This window comes from Apium graveolens, chromosome 11, assembly GCF_009905375.1.
Source record: "Apium graveolens cultivar Ventura chromosome 11, ASM990537v1, whole genome shotgun sequence".
Lineage (NCBI taxonomy): Eukaryota > Viridiplantae > Streptophyta > Magnoliopsida > Apiales > Apiaceae > Apium > Apium graveolens.
Window position 1 is genome coordinate 5,800,623 of NC_133657.1, and position 11,433 is coordinate 5,812,055.

Genomic DNA, 11,433 nt, shown 5'->3' on the forward strand with positions numbered 1-11,433 from the left:
AACATCTCATAAAGGACTAAGTAGTTTTAAAATGTATATTGAGTTTAGAATTACATAGTGCATACCATGATCATGGGGTATTTACACAATATAGCTACCCTTAGTTCATTGATAAGAGACAGATACTTAATCCAAACTAAAAGGCATTAACTCACTTGACTGACCAAGTTAACTCACTTATTTAATCTCTTACCGGCTAATGAATTTTGATTTCCAATTTTTTTGCAGCCATTCATGGATTTGGATTATAGAAAATATTTCTATAATTTACATCCTTTATGCTTTTAATTTTTTAAACTACTTTGAAAAATGATTGACTATCTAATATCATATTTTCCAATTACAATAAAGTGTCGCATTTCCAAGACTGATAAAGTAGAGTGAGATTGTTAATGACATCATAAAATTAAATAAGAAATCTTTTTTCCACATCGGAATTAAGAAAATAAATAAGCTTCAAATATGTGTTCGCTTTGGGGACTATAAATCTCGCTACAGATCTCATGATCAAATGTAGCAGGAGCGAGAGACAGTTTTTCAAAGAATAATAGTCATGAAAACTGGTTGGAAGGAAATGACTGGATATTAGTAGATAGTTGTCATATATTCGTAAACTATAATCGGTCATATCGATAGTACAACATTAATTTTAAAATTACGATACTCATACATTTATCTTGAAGCCTATTATCAAAATTTTAAATCACCGGCGAAATTCAATTTAGCAGCCTTAATAATTTTTAAGTAGAATGAATAAAGATATGATACATGTGAAATACAACTGGTTTTAAGTTCAACTTAGATGCTCATAAAACCAGTTAGCAGTTGATACTTTTGTTCAAACGTCGAGTCAACCCCAAGGCAAATTGTAATCAAGTTTTCAGTTATCTTCTCAATAGGCAATGTATTCTTCATCTCTTAGGTGGATTTTGTAAAATTACAGGGTTCATGAGGCTGCTAATTTGTATTTTAGTACTAGTTATCTTTTCAAGAGGCAATGTCTTCTTCATCTTTTAGGTGGATTTTGTAAAATTATAGGGTTAATGAGGTCGGTAATTTATATTTTACTACTACCTAATAATATATGATATACATATATTATGGATAATATCACTAAAAATCGTATTAAAATCATGAAAATTTGAATTTAAATGATACTACAAAACATATGTAATCAAATGTATCGTGCAAAGAACTAAATTGACCAATCGAGTATTCAAGACCTATTAAACATAAATGAAACAAAAAGACTCACGAAATTATAAAAATCAAACAGGTAGCATGGATATTTGAACTTGAACCTAATTACATAATATAACTAAACAATTGATTAACCATGACCAATAACTAAGAAACTCACGATAATATGGTGAAAATCATAGGTAGTGAAAATATTGGCCTTACCATATAATATGATAATATAGTGAAAATCATAGGTAGTGAAAATATTGGCCTTAGTATTGGATGGATGAGTTCTGTAGAACTGAAGCAACTGAGGGCACAATACAATTCAATTGTAGGGAGTCTGTATGTTAGAAGTCTGCGAGGGATGAGTGATTGTAGTTGAGTAGAAAGTGACTAAAGAGAGTCCGTGTATTGTTTATTTATAATTTAATATGTAATATTATTTATTCTTCTAATTGAAATTAGTAAAAAGGATAATTTAACCAAACTGCAAATTATACCCATGTTTGGTTATTATAGTTTAGTATAGATGCTACATAATCAATCATTTTCTATTATTTTTGGATCTAGTGAGTGTACCTTCTATTTATTAGATCACCATTAATTGAAATAATAATTCCGATATATCAAATTTTATTTTTATATATTTTAAATTTAGTATTAAAATATAATTTTTTATTTAAAAATAAATTATAATAATCATCATTTTATTATTAAATATAATAGGTAATCCCCTCTTTAGTTTTATTTAATATTGGAGATTAAAAAAATTATCATTTGAATTTATTATTAATTCATTTATTTTGTAAGATTTTGACCGATTATTACCTCCTAAATTCGTATGATTTACTCTTACATGGACCATTTTAGTTACACATTCTGAAAAAAAAACTTATGATTAATGTTCTCAAGATTATGAATTTTCGCACATATAATTCCTACGCGCCGACTGATCGATTGCCGATTTTTAAAATACCGACCATAGTCTTTTATTTAACAAATCAATGGAATTAAATGTAAAAGTTTAACATAATTTTCACTTAAAAATATAGGAGATGTAATGTATTCATGCTATTTTATACATCATATATAGTAATATATAGTAGTATATTATCTGCGCATGGTTATTTTATCATTATATATTATATATTATAATTTTAATACGTTACCGTTAGATTCGAACCTCAGACCCCTTAAATAATAATTTAAAAGATTATATCTTAATGTTCTCATCAATTTGATCTGATGGTTCCAAATTTGATTACCAGAAGACTCATAATCAAACTTTTAATATTTTGTTCATAATAAAATAAAATAGATATGTACCGAAAATATATATTTGAAATAAAATTTAATATAAAGAGCAACAGCCTTGGTTGTCTGCTTGATCGAAATTCGTAATAATACATTTAACTACAACAACATTCGATAAAGTTGAGCTCATACGATAATTTTTTTATCATAGAGAAACTCTTAAATCTCAAAAAAAATTATTTCAAAATACATATATTACAATTTTTTATGTTTGAGAATATTATCAAGAACTATTTAAAACCCTAAATTTTCTCTTTAAAATTTTAGAAGAATTCACATAATTAGGATTATTAAATTAAAACTAGTTTACTAATCCGCACTTTTCAGCAGCCTTATAAACGTGATTTTAAATTGGATAGGTAAAAAAAATTTGTTTGGATTTTTTATTTCGTGTTGGTCATTATGAATAATAACTTTGGAGAAAGAATATCGGCATTTTCAGAACTTTTCTATGATTTTCTCTTCATTGGAACTCTTGATTAAATAATAGATATAAGAATAACACTAAAAACAATACAGTAATAATATTAATTTACCGAACAAAAGTTTCTTAAAGTAAATAATAAGAACTTAACTTACTAGTAAGCGAAACACAAAACACAAAACACAAACATTAGTACATTCACAATTTCAGTCACACCATATAATAAAAAATAATCACAAAATTAAGAGTTTAATTTATAAACAACACTTGCACATATTTAATGAAAGAGACGCTTACCATTGTTGCATATGTTGTCAATATGTATAAATTCTTCTCCAATAAATATATTCCTCATTTTATTATCTTATATTATGATGTATTGATTCATAAACAGAATTTTATAATTATATTTTGGGTTATTGTTCAAGATTAACTTTGTCTAAATTGAAGAGAGTTTAGAAAAATATACGGTAATTGTTAACTTTGTTTGACTTAAAGAGAAAATTTAGAAAAATATAAGGTACTTGTAATTTTTAAAAAAATTATTTTTTTTACGAGAAGAGAAAGTAAGAATACAAGATAATTGTAGTCATTAGTAATTTTTAATTCAAAAACAATGAAAATTTCGAAAAATATAATGAACTGATTCTCTTTATACAAATACTGAAATACAAGTATATTGATTCTACGCAGTCCTTAGGTTATTTTGCAGAACTAGATACACGCCCAAAAGAGGTTTATATACATTGGATACAACATCCTACAACACTAGTCCAGCCCATTGGCAAAGTAGAACCCAAAAACTTTAGACACTTATAAATAAAGGGGTCCCTTCCCCAACCATGGTTGGTTGGAGTTTTTTTAGAGCCAACCCTTACGCAATGGTTCATTGCGGAAGGCTACCCTTCCGCAATGATTCATTGCGTAAGGGTATTAAATTACCTTTTTACCCTGACTTCCGCTATGATTTATTGCGGAAGGACTGAAAATACCCTTTTTCCCTTAATACTTCCGCAATGAATCATTGCGGAAGTCGTGTACAGATATACCCTCCTAGCCAACTTCCAGCAGTTTTATCAATTAAAATTTGTTCTTGAGCATTTTTTTGGGCGATTCTGTGCGATCCTAGGGCGATTTTGAGCTTTTCTAAGGCAATTGCAACTGATTCTTTTGTGTTCTTCTTCCTTGATTCAAAGGTTCGTTATTCTTCTTCCTTGATTTCGAGATGTATGTATATATACACACATACACAGTACACACACAAGATGTAGTTCGAATTGTAGCATGATTTGATACTTTTTAGATGGAATTATATGTTCTTGATTCTTTCTGATTAATTAGTTCGAATTAGGGTTAGTATTAATTAGGAATTTTTAATTTTTTATTTCGAATTAATTAATTTTTATTTCGAATTATATGTTAAATTTTGGCATATTCGAAGGTAATTTTTTTTGACTGAAGTAGTGATTTTGGGACATATTCGAGGAGGTAATTGGATTTCGGGTTTTGGGTTGTGTTTGTTTTTGTGGTTGTGGTGATTATATGATAGTATGCTAATACAGTGGTTTCTAAATTGCGAGATAGAATTGTCTGTGATCACCAACAGTTAGCTATGTCAGTGTCGCGTGGGGGAGGTTTCAAAGGTGATTAATAAATCAAACCTGCAACTGGTTTTGTCATAGCCTTGAGAACCTTGCAAGCATACAAGAAGACAGGAGAGGAGCTTGCTGAACAGATTGACTTCTTTAAGACCTACCATAGGCAATTTCAAGAGCCAGATATCCATTTATGTGATTATGCTTTATTTCCTACATGCACTGGAGGTCATTGGATCTTGTTTATTGTGGACCTGAACAAGATGAAAGTTCTATTAGTTGATCCACTTCGTGAGGATGGGCACTTCTGTAATTTCAAGATGCTTTACTCCGTCCAGTATTACTTCATGGTAACCTCTAATCTTTGCATATTTAGACTTATAAAAAGAGTTTATACTTATTTAGGATAAAATGCATAATAAAGACTTATAGAAAAGAATTCATGTCTTTTAGCCCTTAATTTGATTTATTATTTGCATTTTTAGGATAAAATGCATAATAAAGACTTGTAGAAAAGAATTCATGTCTTTTAGCCCTTAATTTGATTTATTATTTACATATTTAGGATAAAATGCATAATAAAGACTTGTAGAAAAAATTCATGTCTTTTAGCCCTTAATTTGATTTATTATTTGCATATTTAGGATAAAATGCATAATAAAGACTTATAGAAAAGAATTCATGTCTTTTAGCCCTTAATTTGATTTATTATTTGCATATTTAGGATAAAATGTATAATAAAGACTTGTAGAAAAGAATTCATGTCTTTTAGCCCTTAATTTGATTTATTATTTGCTTATTTAGGATAAAATGCATAATAAAGACTTCTAGAAAAGAATTCATGTCTTTTAGCCCTTAATTTGATTTATTATTTGCATATTTAGGATAAAATGCATAATAAAGACTTACAGAAAAGAATTCATGTCTTTTAGCCCTTAATTTGATTTATTATTTGCATATTTAGGATAAAATGCATAATAAAGACTTATAGAAAAGAATTCATGTCTTTTAGCCCTTAATTTGATTTATTATTTGCATATTTAGGATAAAATGCATAATAAAGACTTGTAGAAAAGAATTCATGTCTTTTAGCCCTTAATTTGATTTATTATTTGCATATTTAGGATAAAATGCATAATAAAGACTTGTAGAAAAGAATTCATGTCTTTTAGCCCTTAATTTGATTTATTATTTGCATACTTAGGATAAAATGCATAATAAAGACTTATAGAAAAGAATTCATGTCTTTTAGCCCTTAATTTGATTTATTATTTGCATACTTAGGATAAAATGCATAATAAAGACTTGTAGAATTCATGTCTTTTAGCCCTTAATTTGATTTATTATTTGCATATTTAGGATAAAATGCATAATAAAGACTTGTAGAAAAGAATTCATGTCTTTTAGCCCTTAATTTGATTTATTATTTGCATATTTAGGATAAAATGCATAATAAAGACTTGTAGAAAAGAATTCATGTCTTTTAGCCCTTAATTTGATTTATTATTTGCATATTTAGGATAAAATGCATAATAAAGACTTGTAGAAAAGAATTCATGCTTAATTATTTCATATTTGTTACTAATTATTTGAAATTGTAGGAGAAAGTCCTCCCGTGCTGGCTAAATTACTTGGACCCCCAGAGATTTACAAAGAAATTCATGAAAATGGCTATAGTTACGGCTCGGCCGAAGCAAGATACTGGAGTTGACTGCGGCGTCTATGTATGCAAGTATGTGGATGCCATTCTTAATGGGATTAGATTGGAGCACGCTGTCTGGCATCCATATGATGATGTAGAGACATTTCGTTATCGCATTACTTGGGAATTGCGTAGGGGGCGTGCTCGTCATCTTTCAGCATGGGGATTGACCCAAAGAAATTTGGGTTTATGATTTATTTCTTGAATTTAGAAGATTTATTGGACTTGTATTTGTATACTTATGTTGGTTCTTGTAGTAGTTTTTCGATTGTTCATGTTGGTATGAACTTATTTAGAATGGTTAAATTGTTCGTATGGATTTGGGTTGCATTTTTTATTTGGATTTGGTTTGGATTTTTGATTTGGTTAGCTTTTGAATGTTAGAATAAATGGTTAGAATGTTTATCATTTTCAATGAGGATTAGTGTTTGATTTGTTGGATTGGTTAATTTGGATTGGTGTTTGATTTGTTGGAATGGTTATGTATTTTTATTCTTGAGTTTGTAGCGTGAAAACAGGGACATGAAAACTAGGAATTGCAGAAAACTGCAGGCTGCAGAAACAGCAAAACCTGCAGTCTGCAGGTATCAGTACCCTTCCGCAATGAAACATTGCGGAAGCAAGTCCCATCCGCAATGAATCATTGCGGAAGCTTGAAACTTCTGCAAAAATCACACTTTGGTCACCTTGTTTCATTTTTTTATAATTTGGTCACTGCATATGAATAAATTCGAATTAAATAATAAAAACTCTTACAATTATTGCAAAAAATGCCTGGAACACTGAAAATTTTAAACAATAATTTCTGTATTTTTTTCACCATTTCACATTTTTTTCCATTTTATTTTGATTTTTTCCTTGAATAATATGTAATAATTCGAATTAAAAATAAAGAAAAAATAAAAAAATGGACTTTTCTTAAAAATTAATCAAAAATTAGAGGAGACGCTGGAATTATCAAAAAATAGTGTCACTAATTTTTTTCACCATTTCTGACTTTTTTCCTTTTTTTTATTTTTTTCCTTTAATAATATGTATTAATTCGAATTAAAAATAAAGAAAAAAAATAAAAAAATGGACTTTTCTTAAAAAATAATCAAAAATTAGAGGAGACACTGAAATTATCAAAAAATAGTGTCAGTAATTGTTTTTCACCATTTTTCTTTTTTTTTTGATTTTTTTCCTTTAATTGTATTAATTTGAATTAAAAATAAAGAAAAAATATAAAAATGGACTTTTATTAAAAAATAATCAAAAATTAGAGGAGAGACTGAAATTATCAAAAAATATTGTCACTAATTTTTTTCACCATTTCTGACTTTTTTCCATTTAATTTTAAATTTTTTAAAAATTTAAAATTGAATTAATTCCTTAAAAATTTGAAGCTAAGGAAAAACAGGGGAAAACAGGGGAAACAGGGGACCTTTTGCAATGAATCATTGCGGAAGGAAAGGCATTCCGCAATGAATCATTGCGGAAGTAGGCTTTACTCCCCTGTTTTTTCAGCTATTCATTTTTTAAAATTTGTACTTACAAAAAAAAGTAAATTATAGCTCCAATACATACCAAATAATATTTAAAAGCCAAATTCAAATATGACATTCCAAATTCAAATATTACATTCCATTAATTTAAATTTCTACATTCAAATAGAATTAAATCATTTAAAATTTCTATTTGGATTTTTAAGACAACGCCTCCTATCATGTCCGACCACACCACAAAAACCGCAATAACGGATTTTTTCAGTTGACGTCTCAATACCACTTTTAGACCTTCCTGAATTTTTCTTTGCTGTTGACGTCTCAATGCCACTTTTATACCTTGCCGAATCCTTCTTTCTTCCCTTTGTTTGTGACATTGGAGGATTGAATATTGGATCTTGTTCATCGTAAACTTGGAACTCCTCCTCCATTCTTGAATTATTTTCTTCTTCACGAAACTTTTCAATCACGTAACATTTTCCTTTCTCAATCAAATCCATGACGTAATTGTATCGTGGTTTTGAACAACTTCCAAGAGCACCCAAACCTTGAAAAGATTTACACAAAGCACTATACCTTGCCGTTGTTGAATCACCAACATTAACAAGAACGGGAGGATTATAAGGCGAAAAACCATCAATTTTATTTGCGCTCGCCGTCCATCTTGATTTGATAAAAATTGTTGGTATCATAGTTTTTTGTTTCTTGTCAAGATAGCGTAGGATATGTTTGCAAAGAATCCCGGAATGTTCAAATTTTTTACATTCACAATCAATATTTCCTTCCAAAGAAACCATTACCCGATACCTTCTTCTAAGATTCTCCGGCACATTATACTTCTCAACTAAATACAACTTCCACATGTAATTGGAACCATCTTTGCAACTATTTACCACATAAGATGTGCTTTTTCTAAGCTCATTTTGAAATTGCCTAAACATTTCTTTTGTGTAAATAGAAGAAGCATGATTTTCCAAGGGGGAATTAAATATCAATCTCCTTTCCTTATACTCGGTCTCGTAGTCGGATTTAACCTCATTAAGAATTTGTGTTTCCAAATCCTTTTGTGAATTCTCAATGAATTCTTTCAACCCGATTGAAGCTTTCACATACTCGTCAAAAAATGAATTCATGGACTCGCTTCTTGAGGTGGTGGTCATACCGGCGGAGAAATGTTATTTTGTGTAAGCACGAATCCATTTATCTTTTATGGCATACATATCGTTTAGCCAAACATGATCCTCGAGTCCATACTTATGAACCAAAACCTCCCACTTACCAACAAATTCCGTGGGTGACAACGACTTGTACAAACAATCATTAAAATCCCCTTTAAATTCCGGATATTGTGTGTACAAAGCCGACAATTTTTCGGGAAATTTATTACTTATGTGCCACAAACATAATATGTGCTTGGTATCCGGCAAAATCTCGGCAATAGCATTTCCCAATGCTATATCTTGATCCGTAATAATAGTGAGGGGAGGTTTGTTTCCGACGGCTTCCAACCATGTCTTCAAAACCCATTTATATGAAATCTCCGTCTCATCCCGCATGAGTGCAAACCCGAACAAGATATTTTGGTAATGGTGATTGACCCCGGTTATTGGTATAAACGGCATACAATACCTATTGGTCCTATATGTGGAGTCAAATGAAACAACATCTCCAAAATTCGTGTATGCGTTCAATGATCGATGATCAACCCAAACCAAACCTCTAACTCTATTTTCTTCATCCAAATCAACTCGATAGAAAAAGTTTCCAAAACTTTTTTCTTTCAATTGTCGTAGCAATGCCATCCCACTCCCCGCATCACCGGAATCGAACACCCGTCGTCGAATATCACGAATTACGTTACGAACATCTTGATTAGAAAATCCAAGTTTTTCCACACCACCCCATGTTTCACCAAGAAATCTCATCGCTTTAGCGGTTTTAATGCCCGATTTATCAAATAACTCAAGCAATGCTCGGGTAACCGGATCTATATTTTTGGACCTTTGCATGAATTGTACTTTATCCGAGGTTACCATATCATGATCATTCTCTAATTTAACCAAAGTTACTTCCCATTTATCATTTTTAACTCTATGAGTGACACACATTCGAGCACTACAATTTGTTATCGGATACGTCCCTCGAACTAATATGATGGTAAGTAAGGGAAGTGGTTCTTTTTTTATTTTAAATTTTATTCAATGTTTAATTCAATATAAATCTATTTCTTAAATTTTATTAAGTACTTTATTTTTAAAAAATAACATAATTGTTTTAAAATATAAATATTATTTTTGTTTTAAATTATAAATATATTTAAATCAGAAACACATTTAAAGCACATATTATTAAATAATTAAAGAAAAACAAAATTCTTCCGCAATGTTTCAAGGCGGAAGTCTTCCGCAATGTTTCAAGGCGGAAGTCTTCCGCAATGTTTCAAGGCGGAAGACTTCCGCAATGTTTCATTGCGGAAGAATTTTCCTGTTGGCTGCCAACACATGGAACCAACCGTGGCTGTGGAATTTTACCCATAAATAAATAGTCATTCTTCAAAATAATATAAATTTGTATTAATTTATTGATCATTAAAGAAGAAGTGTGTTGTTTATATTTGTAATATTCGTTAATTTTAAATAATAATAATTATAATTATAATTATAATTATAATTATAATTATAATAATATATTTTGAATTAGAGATAAGAAATTATAAAAAAATGACTGCTTTTAAATATTTAATTATCTATTAAAATTCTAATTCTAATAATAGAAGGATACTTAGATTATTATATAAACAAGCTGGAGGCTGGTAAGAAAAATTAAGTTTTATTAAAAGAGTAACCACCGAGCTTTCGTGGGAGAAAAGCTTAAATAAAAGAATTAGTCGGTGACTTTATTTGTTGGAGCACCAGAACTCCAGGTTTATGTCACTGCCCTATACTACTTTATCTTGTACCGGTGGTTAGGCATCTATAAACAAAGACTTTTACTATATTTCGCAAGTTTTTAATTTATGTTCTTTTCATGATTTATAATGATTAAAATGATATTTTCATGGATTTTGTTATTTAATTTTGTATCGTCACTATACATATTTTGTTCATTATTAGTTAATCTTTTTATTGTTTCTAAAATTAAGGTTGCATAGTTATAAATTGGTGATTAATATATATTATATATATTGTATAAATTGGGTTTATGATTATATTGTCAAATTCTATATTAGTTTATTAATTATTCATCCGTGATTGATTAATATGATTATATATTTAGGTATTTTAGATGTTAAAATATTAAAGACTACGTACTTGTACTTTTTTATGTACTAAATTATGAAATTAAATTATTTAGCATGCTATAGTGTCTTTTTAACATAATTGTTTTTTTAGCTTTTAGTAGTCTCATCAAATCAATATAAAAGGCGCTCATATATGCAACTAGTATGTGTGCCCGTTGCACAGGTGTTAATTATAATATTTTAATAAAACTATGTATATTTTATTATAAATATTAATTTTTTTAATTTTTTTTATTTATTGCTTTAACCTTAATTATTTTTCCGCATTTAATGATTACATTAACTCTAAAATTGTAGTTTTAAAAATTTTATTATCAATTTAAGTTTTGAGAATTGAAAGCGTTATATCTATTTAATTTTGTAACGGTAGTGTAGTTCCAAATATGGACATCATTCTTTGTACTCGTGCCATCTTACAGTTTTTGTCC

General features: G+C 29.0%; 2 protein-coding genes across 2 annotated transcripts; both read right to left on the reverse strand.

Annotated features, from left to right (window-relative positions):
- Positions 1 to 7,880: 7,880 nt before the first annotated feature.
- Positions 7,881 to 8,864, reverse strand: LOC141695285 (protein FAR1-RELATED SEQUENCE 5-like). The gene has a single exon (XM_074499543.1). It carries the CDS (start codon positions 8,862 to 8,864, stop codon positions 7,881 to 7,883), a length of 984 nt encoding a protein of 327 aa, XP_074355644.1.
- Positions 8,865 to 8,879: 15 nt separating this feature from the next.
- LOC141695286 (protein FAR1-RELATED SEQUENCE 5-like) lies at positions 8,880 to 9,812 on the reverse strand. Its single transcript, XM_074499544.1, has one exon. The coding sequence runs from the start codon at positions 9,810 to 9,812 to the stop codon at positions 8,880 to 8,882; it is 933 nt and encodes a 310-aa protein (XP_074355645.1).
- Positions 9,813 to 11,433: the final 1,621 nt, after the last annotated feature.